The sequence below is a fragment of the Balaenoptera acutorostrata genome, chromosome 2 (genome assembly GCF_949987535.1).
Source record: "Balaenoptera acutorostrata chromosome 2, mBalAcu1.1, whole genome shotgun sequence".
Taxonomy (NCBI): Eukaryota; Metazoa; Chordata; class Mammalia; order Artiodactyla; family Balaenopteridae; genus Balaenoptera; species Balaenoptera acutorostrata.
Window position 1 is genome coordinate 179,017,699 of NC_080065.1, and position 18,372 is coordinate 179,036,070.

Genomic DNA, 18,372 nt, shown 5'->3' on the forward strand with positions numbered 1-18,372 from the left:
ACACAGACCTTTGCTGAATTAAAGTTTGTAAGTAAATGGTTTTAAAGAAAGCAGACCTGTCTGGTTCTTGGGATAACAGTGGGCCTGGTGGGAGGTCTGGGAAAGCCCTGCAGGTCTTGGTGCAGCCGCGCCTGCCCGGCTCCTCACTCTGGCAGCCTCCTCCTGGACTCACCTCTGTCGCACGCCCCCACGCAAAAACGTCGGCGCGTATATTCGGGCAATTACGGACCCTTCTCTCGCGTGTGCGCCGCGACGCATGCTTAGTCTCCGGGTCAGATGATGCCTGTCATGGCCGCCTCCGTGGCCTGGGGAGGCGTGAATGCTGGGTTCCTGCTGCGGGCTGCCAGGGGTGCCTGGTGGTGCCGATCCGGGGGCTTTTGGGGGTCCGGGGAGGCGGCGGCTCCTGCGATAGCCAAGAAGTTCCGGGCGACAGGTACCTGGGGCGCTTCGGGCGGGCAGCGTTGACCCATTGGACGCCGGCCGGGCGCGGCATGGCTGCTCACCCAACCGTGTTTTCTAGGCTCGCGCCCGGCGGGGGAGGAAGAAGCCGGCTGTCCCGAGCGGCCTGGGGACGTGTGAGTGTGGGAGCCAGGTCCCCCATTACTAATTTCACGAGGTTTCTCCGGTCCCCACCTTGCCCTACAGCCTCATCCCTGGGTCCCCTTTCTGTATCACCCTATTCCCCTGTCCATCAAGCCCCAAACGCGACTCCCTAATCCTAGATTCCACCTGGTTCCTGTGCCCATCATCCAGTTCGTCATCTGCACCCCGATCTGTCCCCAGGGTGAACGTGGTGTTCGTAGACCGGTCAGGCCAACGGATTCCGGTGAGCGGCAGAGTCGGGGACAATGTTCTCTACCTGGCCCAGCGCCATGGGGTGGATCTGGAAGGTGGGAGCCGGGCACAGGGAACTGGGGAGGCCCTTATTCATTCGTTAAAAAACCCCACAAGTCAGATATGATTCTCCACTACTTAACCCTGCATGGCTTCCCACCAAACATGGGTAAACTTCAGACCCCTCACTACAGTCTCATTCCCTGCCTCTTAACCTTCATTCATTCATCAGTTATTTACTGAGCATTTGCTAGAGGTTACTAAAACTCCTGCCCTCCAGGAGCTTGTATTCTCTTCCTTTTTCCTCCCTCTCTTCTAGCCACACTGGCTTTCTTGCTCTTCTTCAAACAGCCCAGTTCATGCCTGCCTCAGGGCCTTCGCATTTGCTGTTCCATCAGAAGTGTTTTCCCACCAGATCTTCTGGCTCCTTCTCATCCTTCAGGTCCCGATGTAAATGTCATCTTCCTGACAATCTTATCCCCCTCGGTCCAACTAAAGTCCCCATGCCCCGATAACTGTCATCTCAGTGTGTTTCATTCTCTGCGTAGCACTTCACATTGTTTTGTTTCCTTCTTTGTCATCTCTCCCCAGAATCAGATCAGAAACCCTGTTTGCCTTGTTCACACTTATCTGTTGCCTGTCATGGTATTTAGAGGTAACAGGTATTAAATCAGTATTTGTTAAAGGAAATATAATAATAGCAGACATTACTTTAAGCCTGTTAACACATGTTAACTGATTGAATCTATTCCATGAAAACTTTATGCAGTAGGGGAGAATATTATCCTGTCTTATAGGTGAGGAAACTGAGCCCCAGGTTGAGCAGACCTGGTCCAAGGTCAAGTAAGTGGCAAAACTAGATTCAAGCAAACCCAGCCTATTTTAGCCACTAATCTGTGCTGCTCTTCTATGAACATTGAACACTTACTGTGTGCCAGGTAGCAATGTAAAAAACAGATAAGGCCCCTGTCATTTCACACCAATTTCAACCTAATAGGGACAATAATCCCATGCATAAATATGTGATTATATCATGAGCAACTGGGAAGAGCAGTCTTTTAAAAAGTGTACAGGGTTATCTGTTGGGTGTATGTAATAGGGAGCTGATTTAATCATTAGACGGGGAGAGTTGTAGGAATGTGTGTGTGGGGCGTGGGGGTCATAGCAAACCTACCTCAAGTTCTGTTCTGGAATCCAGTGATTGGCAGTTCATGACAGAGATTAGAACATGAATTTTCAAGGCAAGTGGCCTGTGTTCAGATTTTGCTGTTGCCAACTGTGTGACTCTGAGCAAGGTCCTTAGCATCTCTCGGCCTCCTCATCTATAAAATGGGATAATTTAGTTCCTATCTCACCAGGTTGCTGTGAGGATTAAACAGATCTCATGTGTAGTGTGTAGTACCTGGCATATAGTTGGTGTGCAGTGAGTAGTTGGGACGATTATATTAGATAATCTCTGTCTCATGGGGTAAGGACGCCAACGAGTTGGGAAAGAGGGCTGAGGAAGAGATGCCTGGGAACTACTGGCAGTTTCGAGGCCCAGAGAGTTTCTTCCCCAGAGACTGGAAGGGTGGGCAAATTAGTCACCATAGCCCACAGGGATGGTCTGCTGGTTCAGGAGGCTGCCTTGCAGCACCACCCTTATTGTCCAACATGTCTGAAAGAGAAAAGAGAATTATGTCCCGTTCACTTATAACAAGTATCTCTCGAGCATCTACAACCTGCCAGGCTCAGTGCTGAGTACAGAGAGAAGAGGGCAGGTTGACAGAGCACAGGTAAACCTAGAAATGATGATGGTAACTTCAGACTGTGATAAACACTGTCCAGAAATTACTAAAGAGATAACAAGGGTCAGGGGAAGGAGAAGAAATGGGGCACTTGGAGGACAGTTAAGTCCCCAAAGACAACAAGGACGTAGCCATGGAAAGAGTGGAGAGAAGAGCATTCCAGATCAAGAGTATGGCAGATGCTGCGGTCCTGTGGTGGGGATGAGCTTGGCACGGAGGAGTTGAGTGAGGGGAGCCGGTGTGGCTGAAGTGGGTGAGTGCAGGGGTGGGAGCATCTCAAGGACTGAGTGGAGGAGTTTGGATTTTATTCTAGCTATAAAAACCCTTTGGAAGGCTTTAGGCCAGGAGGAACATTATTCCGGAGCACAGTTCCCAGTGATCAATCAGAAGGTTGGGAATGTGTCCAGGGGCAAGCAGGAAATCCCAGACTCTCCATCTTCCAACCCTTATTCCCTAACCCCTTCCCCTGCTGCAGCATTAGATGCTGAGTGAGCCAGTCCCTCTGTCAGCAGCAGCAGGGAAGCCCAGCACAGTGGCAGGGTCACAGCAAGGGCCCACAGGCTACAGGAAACCTGCCTGGCCTGTACCCTCTCAGCTACACTGAAGTCAGGTCCACGCTCATTACCGGTTCCAGGTATCCAGCCTGGTCCTCAGCCTGCTGGGGAGTTTGGGGGAAACCCCGGACGTCCTTTTGCAAAAACTATGGGCAGGTTGGGAAGAAGCAGCTAAGTCAATGACAGGGTGGAGGGTGCCCACAGTGGGCGTGCAGGCCCGGGAGGGAGAAATGAGGGTCGAGTGGTGAAACGAAGGGATTCTTGGGAATTCCCTGGTGGTCCAGCGGTTAAGACTTGGCTCTCACTGCCGTGGACCTGGGTTTGATCCCTGGTCGGGGAAATAAGATCCCCAAGCCATGTGGTGTGGCTAAAAAAAAAATTAAAAAAAAAATAATAAAGAAACAAAGGGATTCTCCTTTATGTCCTTCACTGCACGGCACCTGCCTGACCACTCCCCTTACCAATGCTCCCTCACTTGCTGCCCCCAGGGGCCTGTGAAGCCTCCCTGGCGTGCTCCACCTGCCACGTGTATGTGAGCGAGGACCACCTGGACCTTCTGCCTCCTCCTGATGAGAGGTGAGCAGGGTGGCCCCTCCCAGCTCTGAGCTGCAGGGCTTGGTTGCTGAGCCTTTGCGTTCTGGGCGTCCAGAGTTCCACCTCTGCAGCAGCAGAGGGCAGCCCCAGCTTTTCTCCCTGCTCCGGCTGCTGGCAGGAGAGCTTCCTTTCTGGCCACTCCCCCGGACCCATTAATAATCGCTGCCCCCTTTGCCCCAGGGAGGACGACATGCTGGACATGGCCCCCCTCCTCCAAGAGAACTCCCGGCTGGGCTGCCAGATTGTGCTGACACCTGAGCTGGAAGGGGCTGAATTCACCCTGCCCAAGATCACCAGGAACTTCTACGTGGACGGCCACGTCCCCAAGCCCCACTGACACCGGCAGCTGGATGGTCCCAGACACTCACGGCCCCAGGGCCAGGACTGGAGGAATAGCCAAGTTGCCAGCCCCGCCCAGAGCACGGGACAGGCCCGGGAGAGATGGCGGAAGGAACCGGAAGGCCAGAACCCCTGCTTCAGAGAGATCCCACGTCCAGGCTCTGGTGGGGACAGGGCCCCTGTTGGGGCAGCCTCCCCCAAACCCCTGAGAATGGGGGTGTGGATAGGGGTGGACTCTAATCGGAGAGATAATAAAACCGTCTCACAGACTTCCAGCATCTTGAATGTCCTTGCGGGGGGTGCGGGAGGGAGTACAGGCCCTGGCGTCTACAACTGCAACTTCCAGGCCTCCAGCTTTCCCCTCCCACGGTGGTGATGGGCCAGCGGGAAACTGAGAAAGAGGCCTCATAGTGAGGGTCCGCGAGCCTGAGGATCAGCGTGGCAAGGCCCCGCCCCTCAGCCGCGGAGGGATTTGGAGGGGTCCAGGCTGCTCTTGGCCGCAAGGGGTGATCAGGTCACCTGAGCAGGGTCGGAAGGGACAGAGGGACGGAGGCTAGCCTGAGGGTGGAGGCTTCGAAGCCAGTCCCCAATATCGCCGGCCAGAGGCGCCGATCCCACTGGCCCCGCCCCCCTCAGGTGGAGCTCCTTGCACCCAGGGCCAGAAGCGCCCCCGCCCCAAGCAGGTGGGGCTCATCGAGTGGGCCCGGCGTGGGCGGGGCCGGGCGAGATTTGGGAAGTGGGTAAGGGCTGGGGCACAATGGAGGCCGAGCCAGCCCCGGACTTGTCGATGCTTCGAGAGTTGCTGACGCCGCCCTGTCTGGACCCCGAACCGCCCCCGGAACTCCCCACCCAGCAGGCACCAAGGACTCCAGGATGCCTCAGACCCAGTGGCAGGTGCGTTAAGGAGCGGCCCTTCCCCCAACCTGGCCCAGTGGTCAAGGGATCATGACCTCTGGTTCCTGGGGTTACTCAAGGGTCAAAATGTTAGTTACTGGTACTTACAAGGAAGAGGTCCCGGTCCCCAGGGATACTTGGAGTCATATGGGGGTCAGAGGCTATACAGTTCTCCTTGCCCCTTGTGCCTGAGACTCATGTAGGTGCCGCCCAGGGAATGGGGTGACCACACTGTCCCTTGTCCCCAGGTCCTTCTGGCCTGCACACCAGGACTTGGTCACCGACTTGCACTTCCTCCAAGAGCCAGCAGAGGGGCTGGCCCAGTCCCCCACCTGGGACACCCAGGCCCTAGGGCCCTGCTGGGAGCCGAAGGCCCTGGAGACTCTGGGAGCCCTACCTCTGGCCGAGGATGCCAAGAACATGCTGACCCCAGTCAGCCAGCAGAGCCCCAGCCTGGGGCCCCAAGTGGGTCCCCCGGCCTCTTCAGCCCAGCCACAGAGGAGACCCCGGAAGCAGTCGAACCCCCAGCGGGGCGCCGAGAAAGTGGACCCCCGGTTCGAGGGGGTGACCCTGAAGTTTCAGATAAAGCCAGATTCCAGCCTACAGATCATACCCATCTACAGGTAGGGGCTGGCCTGGGCAAGGGCACCCTTTATGCAAGTAGTAGTGGTAACAGTGCAGAGGCCTGGGGGCAGGTGCTCCCAGGAATGCCCTCATGGACTCCCACCTCAGCCCTGCCTTACAAATGGCCCCATCTCTGAGCGAGACCTCAGGCTGGTGTCAGTTCCTGTAACTGCTGCTATGAGCCAGTCATATCCAGGTCTGAGCCCGGGTCTCCTCCTAAGAGGCCTGACCATACCCGGGGCTGCTGCTTCTGTTAGTTTTTCCAGCAATGATAATAGCTACCGTTTGTCAGACATGACAACAGTAATAGAGGTAACAGGTAGCACTTGGTGTGTATGGGCTCTCTGAACCCCGTGAGGCCCACTTTACAGATGCAGAAACTGAGGCGCAGAGGATGAGATCTCTTGTCCTTGGTCACACGGCCAGGACGTGGGAGAGCTGAGCTTTCAACCTGGCAGGCTGGGGAATTCCCTGGCGGTCCAGTGGTTAAGATGTGGACTTTCACTGCCATGGGCCCGGGTTCGATCCACGGTCGGGGAACTAAATTCCCACAAGCCGCTCGTCGCAGCCAAAAAAAAAAAAAAAAAAAGCAAAACAAAACAAAAACAAACCTCGCAGGCTGGCCCCAGGCTTACTGTCTTTTCAAATGATTATGTCCGTGATATTAATGAGGTGCAAGGCCAGGCCTTTCAGACATCAGATGCCTCCTTGGGGGTTGCCTGATTGTAAATCTTCAACTGGGGGCTATCTGGGACAGCATACAGACAGACCCTCGGTGCTAATGCCTTGTCTACTCCCCAGCCTGGCCTGCAGCACCCGCTCTCAGGGTCCCCCGCCAGGCCCTGCCAGAGGCCCAGAGGCCAACGCAGGAGGCAGCGAGTCCCTGGGTGAGTCCTGGAGACTTGAGAGCTATAAATACTTGGGGGGGGGGCAGTTTCATTTCTTCCTTGTCTTTCTCCCCATCCTGCTTCCCTATTTAGACCCATCCAGGAGGAGTCTCAGCGTCCCCCTCCACTCAGGCTGAGTCACCCACACCCCCGGCTTCTTCCTCTGCTGAGCTTTGCCATCTGTCTCCCTTCTTGGCTTTCCCTCTGTCTTAGATCTGGCAACACCGGGGCTGGCCCGGAGCTGGGTGGGGCCTTCACAGAGACCACCCCCCTCAAAATGCCCACCCCACACAGGCCTCCTGAGCTCGGACTCTTGGCCTCTGACCCTTGCCCTTTGGCCTCTTCCCTTTCAGGGCGCCGACGCTGTGCTTCCTGTAGGACCCAGAGGACCCCACTCTGGAGAGATGCCGAAGATGGGACCCCCCTCTGCAATGCCTGTGGTATCAGGTCCTCAAAATGGAGGAGGGATTTGGGGTGGGGTCCTCGCATCAGTCCATGCTTAGCCGGTGTGGGGTTTTGGGAAGAGAAAACACCCACCTCTTGGGGAACGTGGCTCACTCGTGGTGATTTCTGGGCCCCTGCTGCCTGCTGAATGTTGGTTTCTTGCACCCCCGTCCCAGGTACAAGAAATACGGCACCCGGTGCTCCAGCTGCTGGCTGGTGCCCAGGAAAAGTGTCCAGCCCAAGAGACTGTGTGGCAGATGTGGGGTGTCGCTGGGTCCCCCCCCAGTCCCAACTCAGGAAGGGTAAGCCCTTCCTCACCCAGCCGAGCCTGTCCTGCCTCAGTTGCTCCAGGGGAAGAATGGGCTGAAGGCCTCCTACGGGAAAGAGCTTGGGTCTTGAGGGGTCCAGCCTGCCTCCTCTCTGCCCCCTCCCCATTCAGAGACCCCAGGTGGAAGACCCAGGCCTCAGGCCCAGAGCTCCTGGCTCAGGGGGTCACTGGCCCCCTCCTTGGCCCCTGCTTCAGTCAGGCTTGGCTGAGCACCTCACCCCCTCAGGAAATGCTCATGGCAGTGAAACTCATATTGTTAATATCAGTGACAATAAAGAACAGAACTACTCAGAGAAGGGGTGCTGTGACTTCGGGATCCCACCTTGCACGCCCTCACCCGCCTCTCCCCCAGCCCAGGAATGTGGGGGAGGGGTTTTCTCAGTGGGGTTCTGAGGGACACACACAGTCACGGAGACAGGCACCACCTGGGAATTAGCCACATTCATTACAGCACCCCATACAGGGCGACAGCCACCGCATGCAGAGACAGACAACACGTTCAGAAAGATGCACACAGTGGGACTTCCCTGGGAGTCCAGTGGTTAAGACTCCGTGCTTCCACTGCAGGGGGCACAGGTTCGATCCCTGGTCAGGGAACTAAGATCCCACATGCCTCGCGGCATGGCCAAAGACGCATCAGCAGACCCATATGTGCCGACACTCACGAGACACACAGACCACACACAAGACAGAAAGACATTGACAGACGCACATCCACCGATAGACACACGTGTTGACGTACACACAGGACACATACACATGCACGATACAGACACACGTGAAAGACACATAGGTGGCACACGTTGGCCCACGGTGATACACAAGTGGGCCCTTTATCTGGCAGCTCCACCCTTGCCTACAGAATGTCCCCGTCCTGCATCCTTCCACACACCAGTCCCTACTGTGTCCCCCCTCCTCCCTTTCAAGGTCTCTCTAACCCCACCAAAGTGTGTCCCCAACCTGAAGCCAAAAGCCACATGGGAGACGCTGAGCTCTACCCCTGTTGCCAGGACACACAGGCCACCACTACTCACTGGGAGGGGGGCATCAAGGATGGGTGAGATGCAGAGTGGGCAGGGGTGGTCGCTGCTGTGAGGGGTGAGTGAGGCCTGCAGGTCCACTGGCCCTGGGAAGGGGAGCCCCTCTGAGACCCCCTTTGACTCTCCTGAGTGAGCCTGTGGGGAAGGCTTGGGTCCAGATTCCTCAGCCTCGGATCCCTGACTCATTCAGTACCCCCCTTGCTTGGCTCACAACACCCTCCCCCAGGTCTCCCGTAGCTGCTGCCTTTGCATCACTGGAGTGAGGGTGGGCTCTGCCCCAACACCACATCTTCAGAGACCCCTTCCTTGACCACCCAGCCTAAAATGGACAGCCCCCCTCCCACCCCACATCAGGCTCTAGTTCAGCTCTTTGCTCATCTCTCTCTTAGAACCTACCAGAAGTTTCACCTCTCTACTGGTCCAGGGTTATTTCATTCACATTCATCTCCCCTACTGGACCATGACTTCAGAGGTCCAAGGTCACCACCTCTCTGTTCTTGACCGTGATACCCCCCCCCCACCACCACCAGTGCCCAGCATGGAGAAGCTCTTCGGGGACAGACACAGCACACGAGGGTCTCAGACTGTGTGTCTACAAACCCCTGGCTGTTTTTATCGACGTAGTCAACATTTATTGAGCAACTACTGTGTACCAGGTTCCAATGAGGCACTCAGTTGTGAATAGAACAAAGATCCCTAGCAAAGCCAATATTCGAGAGTGACAGTAAACAGGTATTCAATAAGTAATAGAATGTCAAGTAGTGATCATGCTACAGAGAAAATAAAGTATGTAAGGAGGTGAGGAGTTGGGCTGCTACCGTGTTCTCAGGGAAAGCCTCTCTGAGAAGGTGTGACCTTTGTGTAGAGACCTGACAATAAGGAACTAGCTGGGAATTCCCTGGCGGTCCAGGGGTTAGGAATCCGTGCTTCCACTGCAGGGGGCACGGGTTCGATCCCTGGTCAGGGAACTAAGATCCCACATGCTGGCAGTGCGGCCAGAAAAAAAAAAAGGAACTAGCTATGGGACTATTTGAGGTGAGGACACCTGGGGCAGAGGTAATGGCAAGAGCAAAGGCCCTGTGGCAGGCAGGACTTTGGGATTCAAGGAACCTCAAGGATGCGGGTGGGCAAGGAGAGAGGTGGTGGGGGCCGGACAGCAGGGGCTGCACCACATTTGGGCCTTGTGGCCTTTTGTACCTCGCACCCGACACTGGCTTAGCCTCTAGTGCCCCAGTTTCCTGCTCTCACTTTTGCTCCCGAAATGTTTGTGGGGGGCAGCCGGTGGAGCTGGAGCAGTCCAGGCCCGCTTCCTTCTGGCAGCTCTGTGTTCCTGCTTTTGAGGGAGGAGGAAACTGGGGGTGGATGAGGCCCAGCTGTTCTCTCCTTCTGCTGTGGGGGGTGAGGGGGATGACTGGTGGTGGGCGGTGGGGGGGGGGGTGCAGCTGATACCCTGTGTGTCTCTTCTGAATCGTGATGGGCCAAGTCGAAAGGCAGCTTGTGGGTAAACTGAGGCACCGCGGATGGGCACAGGATGGAGGAGGCCTTGAGGGTGGGGCAGGGGTGCACCCTGTAATAGGAGGGACATCGCAGCGGCTGACACTCGGAGCTGCAGCTTCGTTTACCCATCCCTGCAAGGCCTCAGGGCTGGGGCGATGCCCAGAGCCCTGGGAAAGGGCCTCCACCCATCCAGGGAAGGCAGCCTCAGCTCTGCCTGGAAGCAGGCCTGGGGGAAGCACCCAGCTCCCACCCCGAACATTAGCCGGATTAGAGGGCAGCGCTGGGCGGAAGAGATAAGCAGTAGAGAGGGAGGAAGGAGCCAGGTCCCCACCCCCGCCCAAGGGTCCAGGGAGAGCACGAAACAGGGCACGGAGAGCGCAAACTCCCGGTCACATCGCGAAATGGCGGCTTGGACTGTGCCTGACACATAGTAGGCCCTCAAAAGCAAAAAGGGTTTTTTGAATAAATAACCCACAGGGTTGGGATTCGAACCCTGCGTTGCTTCTGCATCGCAGACTGAAACAGATGGAGCCGGAGTCCTTTATAAAAACTTTATTGGGGAAGGGGGGTAGAAAATGGGGGGTGACGCCCCTGGAATTGAATAAATAAAATAAATAAATAAATACATTGAACAATAAATAAGCCCCCGTGTGAGTCTGGGGGGCGTCCCCCGGCCCGCGGGGAGAGGGGCGCGGGCTCACGCTGACGTCAGCTGGATGGCAAAGACCCCGCCCCCCGCCGGCGCCTCGGCGGTGCCCGCAGCCTCAGTTGCACCTTCGGCGCCCCCGCCCCCGCCGGCGCCGGCACCCGCGCCGTTGAGACACACGGCCTCACCCGAGCTCTCGGCCTCCTGCACATTATATTCGCCCTTCTTGCAGGCGGTGGACTGCACGTAGAAGGCCAGGCCGGCCCCCGCGGCCAGCAGCGCCGCTCCCCCAGCCGCGCCGCTCACAGCGACCCATAGCCACGGACCTGCGGGGTGCAGACGCTCAAAGAAGGTGGTCGAGCTCCCCCCGCCCGTCCAACACGCCAAGCCCGGGCCACTTCTGCCCCTCCCCACTGGCATGAGGTCAGTTCTCACGCGCCTGGCAGGGAGCCCCAGGGAACCCAGCCTTGGAGGAAAGGAGAGACCCCAGTAAGGCCACCCCAGCTCGGGTGAGGCCCCAGACCCATTTTATGGGCCACCCCATCACAGGGAGGATATAAGCCCCTAGCCCCAGAGATACCCAGGAAGTCAACCAACTCTCCTCACCCTCAAAAGGATGGTGGGGTGGGGGAAACCCAGTCATTGCTCCACCCCAGAAAGACCCCAGCCAGCCCCAGAGATACGCGAAGCAGGAGCAGGATCTTGCTGGGCCCCCACCACTATCCTCTGCCCCTGTCCCTCTCCAAACCCCCTTCTCCACAGCCACACGGTGGAAGGTGAATTGCATCAAGCCTTCACCACGCAGAACCCACGCAAAGTTAAGTCCCTCCTCACAGCAGTCACAGCCCCGAAGGTTCCCTTCCCTTGGGCTCCAGTCAGCTCCCTCTCCTTCCACTTGCCACCCCCAACGCGCCATCAAAGCCCCAAGGGCTCCCCTAATTTCCACCCTGGCTCACTTCTGTCTCATCTGTGGGAACTGAGAGGGAGGCAGGGACGGGATCAAGAGTCCCAAGGCGCAGGGCACAGCCCCCTGTAGATCCCTCGCCCAGGCCCCCCCCCCCTCCCCAGCTGCTACTTACCAGCCACGCGCACGGTGATGCGCCGGGTGTGGCGCCCATGCGCGTTGGTGGCTGCGCACTCATACTCGCCGCCGTGGCTGCCCATAGCGCCCGCCACGCTCAGCGTGCTGTTGTTGCTTGACAGGCCGATGTTGAGCGCCCCCGGGGGCGCACGCCAGCTGATCTGGGCTGGGGGCCAAGCCTCGGCTCGGCAGGTCAGCGTGAAGTTCCCGCCTGGCCGCACGCCTCCTGGAGGCGAGGCAGCCAGCTCGGCCACGACGGGGCGGTCTACAGGGGACAGGAGGTTGAAGGGGCCAGTCGCTGACCGAGCGCCCCCTTCTGAGACCGCCCCTCCTGAGATGAGCAGGCGAAGATCCTGCCTCGCTTCAGAGCCCCCTCCCCCTACGACTGGACTGCTGTCGGGACTAAAATCCTGAGCCCTGCTTCACTGAATGGAAGGAGGTGGGGACCCACGCCAGGGCCCTTCAGACCCAGAACTTGAGGGTGCGGGGGCGGGCTCTTGTTCCCTAGAGTTTTCATTACCCTTAACATTTCATGTTAAGGCCAGGATTCCTTGTCCCCGGAAATGGGACTGGGGAGGTGCCCTTGAACTCCCCCGGGGAATCCCACCTCCTTTAGTCACTGTTCTAGAGACCGGATGCCCTCTATCTGGTGCTGCCCGCAACTCACATTCCACGCCCACGGTGACGATCCGGGCATCAGTGCCGTGCGCGTTGGTGGCCAGGCAGTGGTAGATGCCTGCATCCTGTCGGGACACGCGCAGCCGCTGTGGCCGGGGCGCGCCCTCCCGGGAGCAACGCACTTGTGGGGAGGGGCGACCCCGGGCGGAGCAGGCCAGCGCAGCAGCCTCGGCGCCTTCCAGCCACGTCTGGTGACTTGGGCAGGTAGATTCATCCATTTGCGGTGGCGCTGCAAAACAGCCATGGGGTGGGGGCGGGGGGGCTCGTTGTTCAGGGAGAAGCCGGGACCTGGAACACCCCCTACTCCCCGCCCGCCTGGGCCTCGCTCACACTCCGCGCTCACGGTGACCATCTTGACCACGGAACCGTGCTGATTGGTGGCGTTGCAGATGTAGGTTCCGGGTGCCAGTTCTCTAGGGATTTGAGGGGCTCTGGGACCAGGGTCTGGGGGTGCCAGCGGCAGCAGCACCCCCTCACTGGTGCCTCCGGAGCCAACGCACTCCACGCTTGGCTCTGGCTTCCCATCCACCTCACAGGAAAACAGTCGCCCAGATCCTTCCACCCATGTCCAATTGCTAGGGCAGCTCACCTCCTCAAAACTGGGGCCATCTGGGGGGCAGAGGGACTGGACGTCAGGACAGGGTTATTCTGACGTACCCCATCTTGCCCTGTGTCGTCCCCACTCACATTCCACTGTGACGGCGACATTTTTGGCTGCAGACCCTCGAGCATTAGTGGCTTCGCAGCGGTAGGTGCCCGCGTGCTCCCGGACCACACGCAGTAGGCCCTCGACGACGACCCTGGCTTCCCCAGAGCGCACACAGTTCACGCTGGGTGGCGGGACCCCATGGGCCACGCAGCTCAGGGAAGCCTCTGTTCCTTCCAGCCAGGTAATGCGTTCAGGGCAGCCCACACTGTCCAGCGCTGGTGTGTCTAGAGAGGGGAGTGTTGTTGAGTTTTGGGGTTTAGGGACAGGTCTAATGTCCCTAGACCCTTTTTCCCATCCCAGGCGGGTAGGCTACGCTCTGCACAGGGACACCGAAGCAAAGGAGTTCCTCTCCAGTCAAGCCGTGCACTGTTTTGGGACTTCCTGAGCCCTGAAGTGTGATTTTTTTTTCCTGATTCCTACAAAGTGCCCACAGGACCCTCCGCAATCTTTAGCTTAAAAATTGTTAGCCAGTTTGGAGCACCCACGTTTCCAAGACTCAGCTCGAACGCCAGGCCGCAGGCCCCTGTGGACAAGTCCACCCCACCCCTTCCCCTCCATCCTTCTCTAAGATCTTGCCTTAAGCCGGCTCACCAGCCCCTTGCCTTTCTCAAAATCCTGCTCAAAGGCACGCCTCAGACCCTGTTTCCACCCTCCTCTGTAGTCAGGCCACCCCTAGACCCTGAGAACCAGACAGAGGTGCGCCCTATGCACCTCCACTCACACTCCACCGTCAGAGTCACGTCCTTGACCGCCTGGCCCTGGACGTTGGTCGCGGTGCAGCGGTACGTTCCAGCGAGCGCGCGAGTGACCGGACCCAGAAGGCCCAGGGCCAGCACCGCCCCGCCGTCGGGCCGCGCGCAGTGCACCGAGGGCTCTGGGTTTCCGCGGGCCTCGCAGCGCAGCGTCTGCTCTGGTCCCTCTGGCCATGTCCAGCTCCTGGGACAGTCCGAATCGTCCAGCCGGGGGGCGTCTGCGGGCAGGGGCATGGGATACAAGAGGCTAGACGCGGACCGTGGGGAAATCCTCCACTTCCATGACACGGCCAGAGACCAGGCAGGCGGACGTAGGCGAGAGGTTAAAGGCCAACTCACATAGGACGCGCAGCTCGGCGCTCTCGTTCTTGCTCAGGGTCTCCCCGTCAACTTCGAGGGTGGCGTCGCAGAAGAAGACACGCCTGTCGTCGTTCTCGGTGGCGTTTAGCTGGAGCTGGGCGGGCTGTCCCGGGACCGCGGCTGGAATTCCGTCTAGTGTGACTAGGGCTCGGGCCCCGGCTGCGCAGGTTACTGTCACCATCTTCCCCTCGGAGGCGTTGGGCTCGGTCAGGGTCAGGAGGGGTTCCGGGAAGCCTGGGGGCGGGGCATTGGCCGGGAGACCACTGACCATGCCCCTCCTGCGGTTCAAGGCTGCCCCTTATCAGCCCGAACCTTCCCCACTTCAGGCAAACCGTGGGTATCGTGCCCTGCCCCTCGGGCTGTTCAGGCTCCTCTCCCTTCTCGCCCCGCCCCCTTGAGGTGGTCAGGCCACATCTCTAGGGATCCTTGTCGGGTTTGCGACCTTCCCCTTTGGGCAGCTCAGACTCCGCCTCTCCAGCTACTATTGTCTTCCACCTGCCCCGCCCCTTCGGGACTCTCGGTCCACTTCTATTCCGATACCAGGGCCCCACCCACTATTTGCCCCGCCTTCGCCTTCCTCTGGCTCCATCCCCGAGCCGCCGAGGCCCCACTTCACTAGCTCTTACTGTAGACAGTCACGTTCTCTTGGGTCTCTCGACTCTCGCCCCCCAGGGTCACGTTGCAGACCAGCTGCCTGGCGCCCTCCTGCTCTGCGCTAGCTGTGGCTGTGGCAGTGGCCATGAGAGCGTCCCCCTCGAGGGTGACATCGGGACTCAGCCTCTGGTCCCCCAGCGCCAGGTAGACCTCAGCCTCCGAGGCTGGAAACAGCCCGTCCATGGCGCAGCTTACGGGTCCTTCTGAGCCCACTTCCAAGAGCCGGGGGGCAGCGAGGCGAGGGGGTTCCGGAGGCAGGGCTGGGAGTAGAAGAACAGAGCTTGAACTTATGTATTGAACGCTCAATATGTTCTAAGCGCTTTACAGGCACTCTATTATGGTATTATCCTCAAGGCACAGAGAGGAAAATAACTTTCAGCTGGTGAGTGTTAGGGTAAGAATTAGAATTCAGATTTCTCTGTCTCCAAGCTTCTTAAACATCGGCCCGACCCCCCTTGGTCCCCTTCTCACACCCACTCACCGAAGGTTCGGAGCTCTCTGGGGGCTGAGCTGTTTTCAAACAGCCCCAGGCCATGCGGCCGAAGGTCCAGCTCCGCACGGCACGAGAAATTGGCCCCATGGTCCTCCCTCCGAGCCAGTACCGTGGCTGTGAGCACCGCACCCCGCGCTCGGGGTGGCTCTCCGGAGAAGCTGCGGCGGATCAGCTCCTGGGCGCCCCGCAACAGGGTCAATGTGAGACTCCCACGAGGCCCAGCGCCGGGGACCCTACAGCTCAGGGTGAAGTTCTCGCCCACTGGCTGCCAGGCAGGCAGCGGCACCAGTTCTACACGATCCGGCCGTTCTGCAAGGGGGGAACCACGGCTGTTGGAAATGCCAGGGCTCAGCACGACATGGCTTGGAACCCAGGGGCCAAGAAGGGGAGGGCGTGTTGATCCAGAGGGTGGGGCCTGTAGGAGAGGACCCCGTGACCCAGGGGGCGGGGCCTGGAAGGGAGGGAAAGTAGCTTGGCCTCTGAGAACTCACGAAAAGTGCGAATGAGCCCACGCGCCTGCAGTGTGCGTCGCGCGCAGCGGAAGAAGCAGACGGGCTGGGTCTCCGGCTCTCGGATGTCCACCAGCTGCCGCGCCAGCCAGCGCAAACCCCTCTGGGTCCCATTCCGGCGCAGCGAGGTCTCCAGGCCACCGCGCTCGGGCCGTGGGCAGTTGGTGCTGCAATTCAGCCACAGCGATCCCCCACGTTCCACGAGCGCCACGCGGGGCTGTAGGTCCGCCCAGAAAGGCTCTTGCGCGACCACTGCCCGGAGAAACGCGAGCTCAGCCTGGGAGCCACCTCCCTGGGATCTAAGAGCCCCTATGGAGACTCAGGATTCCCAGGGAACGAGCAGAGGCCACAGCCAGGAGTCCCAAGTCCTGCCCAGGTCTCAGGTTTACAAGCGCGCTCCCACGGTCCAGACCTCGAGGGTGTCTCTGGTACATGGCAGCGGAGAGCCCTTCTCTCCAAGGTGCGGATGGAGTGACGGGGAAGAATGGGGGGAGGGGAGAGATGAGATGAAACATGGGGTTTTCAACGCACACAGCAATGCCGGGAAGAGGGGACCCCAGGTGGGGGAAGGGAAGCGAACTGGTTCTCACGGTTCTCGCCAGGATAGGGGAGACTGTGGTTGAAGCGAGGGCAAAAGAGAGATGAGGCTGAGTCAAGCAAGGCTAAGGGAGGATTCCAAACCCGGGTGAAGAGTACGGAGAGAGGACGCGGGGCTGGGCTCATGAAAGGAACCGCGGGAACAGCCGATGGACTCGGTTGCCAGGGCTCCGGGTGGAGCGGGAACAGCGCCTCGGAGTCACGGCAGTTGGTGAGATTGGGTCTTCGTGGATTTCGAGTGGTGAAGATGCCAGTCCGTGGACCATGGTGCATAGCAGAGCGTGAGGAGGTACCCCGGGAGGGGACAGGGGAGATAATGGAGTCTCCAGAGCTCGAGGCTGGGTGCAGAAGAGCACCCAGGATCTCGAAGAAGGTAGGGTAGAGACCTGAGTGAGCGAGGAGTCAGGAAGCTTGGTCTCCAGTGTGTGTTGGGGGGGGAAGAGGGATAGAGAAGAAGGCCCTGGGCTCAAGGTGGGTGCAGAAGCGTGGGAGCGAGGCGAGGGCGCAGCGGGGAGGGGCTTGTGGCCGCTTCTCAGGTCCAGAAACTACGACCCCGCCCTGTCCACCCTGAGCCGGACCGGCTCTTACCTGAGAGACCGAAGAGCCCCAGGCCCAGGGCAGCCCAGAGGCCGAGCAGTGCCCGGTGCAGCCCTGGCGAGGGTCCTGGCATCGCCGCCGCGGGGGAAGCGCAGGAGGCGAGGGGAGCGCGAGCGCTGAGCTGGGCTAGAGGACTGCGCGGCGCGGCGGGTGGGGTGTGGAGGAGGCTGAGTTGCGCTTGGGGATTGGTTTAACGTTGGTAACTTGGTTTCCAAGGAGGGGGCGGCAGCAGAGGCGGCGCGGGGAGGGCGGGAAGGCGAGCGTGCACCAGGCTACCGGCCTTGATGAAGGCGTGCTGGCAGGAGCGAGCGACCCCCAGGGTCTACATGGAGGCCGGCCCCATTGCCCGGAGCCTTCTGGGGGCGGCTGCACACTCCAGCGTCGTCCCCGGCGGCGACGCTGAGGTGGTGGGGATGCAGGGTTGCCCTTCTCAAACCCCCACCCCACCCCTTGCTCAGATGCTATGATAATAAGCTGGACTCCGAGCTCCGCCTCCACATTTAGCCCCTCCCACCAGCCTCCCCCCCCTTGGAGCGGAGATGGGTTGGGGGCTAGGAGAGATTTGAGACGCGCAGGCTGGGGATGAGAAGGCTCTAGGGGAGGATGTGGGGACGCCTCCCTCACTGATCCTTCCCCTTTTAACCCCTGGGAGCTGAGGGTTACAGCTACGCCTCTAGTCTTTCTCTGGCTCCGCCCCCGCACGCGACAGAAGGGGCGGGGACGAAAGTGACAGCGAGTTGGGAACATGTGTGCGTGCGCGCAGCGTTCTCGGGCGTCTAAATTAGGGTCGGCTCGGCTCTGGGTCTGTATTTACCCAGCGTGCAGCGGGCACGTGTCTACGCGACTTGTGTGAGCAGGAGCCGCCAAAGAGCGCCTCTGAATCCGCTTTCTGCTCGGCGGGCGGGGCCCTGGACCACTAGGGCCTTGCCAGGCATCCACTGCAGGCCCCGATTCTGCGTCCACGCGAGACCAAGAGACCAACTGTGATACTTTTGACTCCGCATCTGGGTTCCAGGTTTGGACACCCTCCATGTGCTCACCAGGCCCGGTGACTATCAGGGACGTTTCCAGGATGCGAATCTGTGACATACACCACCCCCCCCACCCCACCATCTGGTTGCTCCTTCCCCGCAGTCAACACATGGGTATCTTTTCTGCGTATCCACGTCCCTCACAATGTACATTTGACCCAGCCCACCTGTGCTCTCACTCCCAGAGCTAATGGTGAACTATGGGGATTAGTTCTCTCCCCACCCCTGCCCTCCAGGAAAGTGCAGGGTCTAAAGGGGGGGGGGCAGGAAACTTAACATCCAATCAGAGCTGCTGCGTGGCAGCGCTGGAGCCAATCAGGAGAAGCCATACCATGAACCAGCCTTCCCACAGGCTAAAGCCCCCCTGGGCCCATACCTTGCCCCTCTGCACCGCACTGATAATGCCCGCGGGAGAGGTTTTTACTACATCGGCTGGGAATGCA

The 18,372-nt window shown here is 59.3% G+C and overlaps 3 protein-coding genes across 6 annotated transcripts; 2 read left to right on the top strand and 1 right to left on the bottom strand.

The window, feature by feature from the left end:
• The first annotated feature begins 96 nt into the window (after positions 1–96).
• On the top strand, positions 97–4,378 carry FDX2 (ferredoxin 2). Of its 4 annotated transcripts, none has more exons than XM_057540265.1 (5): positions 97–433; positions 521–575; positions 723–826; positions 1,154–1,284; positions 3,664–3,751. In XM_057540265.1, the coding sequence occupies exons 1-5, from the start codon at positions 277–279 to the stop codon at positions 3,709–3,711; spliced, it is 495 nt and encodes a 164-aa protein (XP_057396248.1). In that variant the 5' UTR covers positions 97–276; the 3' UTR covers positions 3,712–3,751. The 4 variants fall into 4 exon arrangements, with proteins under 4 accessions (XP_057396248.1, XP_007169057.1, XP_007169056.1 ...); XM_007168994.3 differs by lacking the exon at positions 1,154–1,284 and adding an exon at positions 3,950–4,378 and having other exon boundaries at positions 117–433; XM_007168993.3 differs by lacking the exon at positions 1,154–1,284 and adding an exon at positions 3,950–4,378 and having other exon boundaries at positions 249–433; positions 784–890.
• A 487-nt stretch (positions 4,379–4,865) lies between these two features.
• ZGLP1 (zinc finger GATA like protein 1) lies at positions 4,866–7,263 on the top strand. The gene is made up of 5 exons (XM_057540462.1): positions 4,866–5,002; positions 5,251–5,625; positions 6,428–6,513; positions 6,867–6,960; positions 7,134–7,263. The coding sequence occupies exons 1-5, from the start codon at positions 4,866–4,868 to the stop codon at positions 7,261–7,263; spliced, it is 822 nt and encodes a 273-aa protein (XP_057396445.1).
• Positions 7,264–10,399: 3,136 nt separating this feature from the next.
• ICAM5 (intercellular adhesion molecule 5) lies at positions 10,400–16,985 on the bottom strand. The gene is made up of 11 exons (XM_057538862.1): positions 16,890–16,985; positions 15,687–15,956; positions 15,184–15,504; positions 14,675–14,962; positions 14,028–14,282; positions 13,658–13,906; positions 12,915–13,160; positions 12,558–12,836; positions 12,217–12,456; positions 11,548–11,814; positions 10,400–10,794 (listed from the first exon to the last, which is right to left on the bottom strand). The coding sequence occupies exons 1-11, from the start codon at positions 16,969–16,971 to the stop codon at positions 10,520–10,522; spliced, it is 2,772 nt and encodes a 923-aa protein (XP_057394845.1). The 5' UTR covers positions 16,972–16,985; the 3' UTR covers positions 10,400–10,519.
• Between the last annotated feature and the right edge of the window lie 1,387 nt (positions 16,986–18,372).

Coding starts and splice junctions, on each gene's coding strand:
- FDX2 (XM_007168993.3), top strand. CDS start 277: ATGATGCCTGTCATGGCCGCCTCCGTGGCCTGGGGAGGCGTGAATGCT. Junction 434..520: donor CAAGAAGTTCCGGGCGACAG/GTACCTGGGGCG, acceptor CGTGTTTTCTAG/GCTCGCGCCCGGCGGGGGAG. Junction 3,752..3,949: donor CTGCCTCCTCCTGATGAGAG/GTGAGCAGGGTG, acceptor CCTTTGCCCCAG/GGAGGACGACATGCTGGACA.
- ICAM5 (XM_057538862.1), bottom strand. CDS start 16,971: ATGCCAGGACCCTCGCCAGGGCTGCACCGGGCACTGCTCGGCCTCTGG. Junction 13,907..14,027: donor CGCCGAGCTGCGCGTCCTAT/GTGAGTTGGCCT, acceptor CCCTGCCCGCAG/ACGCCCCCCGGCTGGACGAT. Junction 13,161..13,657: donor CGTGACTCTGACGGTGGAGT/GTGAGTGGAGGT, acceptor TCCCCTCTCTAG/ACACACCAGCGCTGGACAGT.
- ZGLP1 (XM_057540462.1), top strand. CDS start 4,866: ATGGAGGCCGAGCCAGCCCCGGACTTGTCGATGCTTCGAGAGTTGCTG. Junction 5,003..5,250: donor TGCCTCAGACCCAGTGGCAG/GTGCGTTAAGGA, acceptor CCTTGTCCCCAG/GTCCTTCTGGCCTGCACACC. Junction 6,961..7,133: donor TGCAATGCCTGTGGTATCAG/GTCCTCAAAATG, acceptor CCCCCGTCCCAG/GTACAAGAAATACGGCACCC.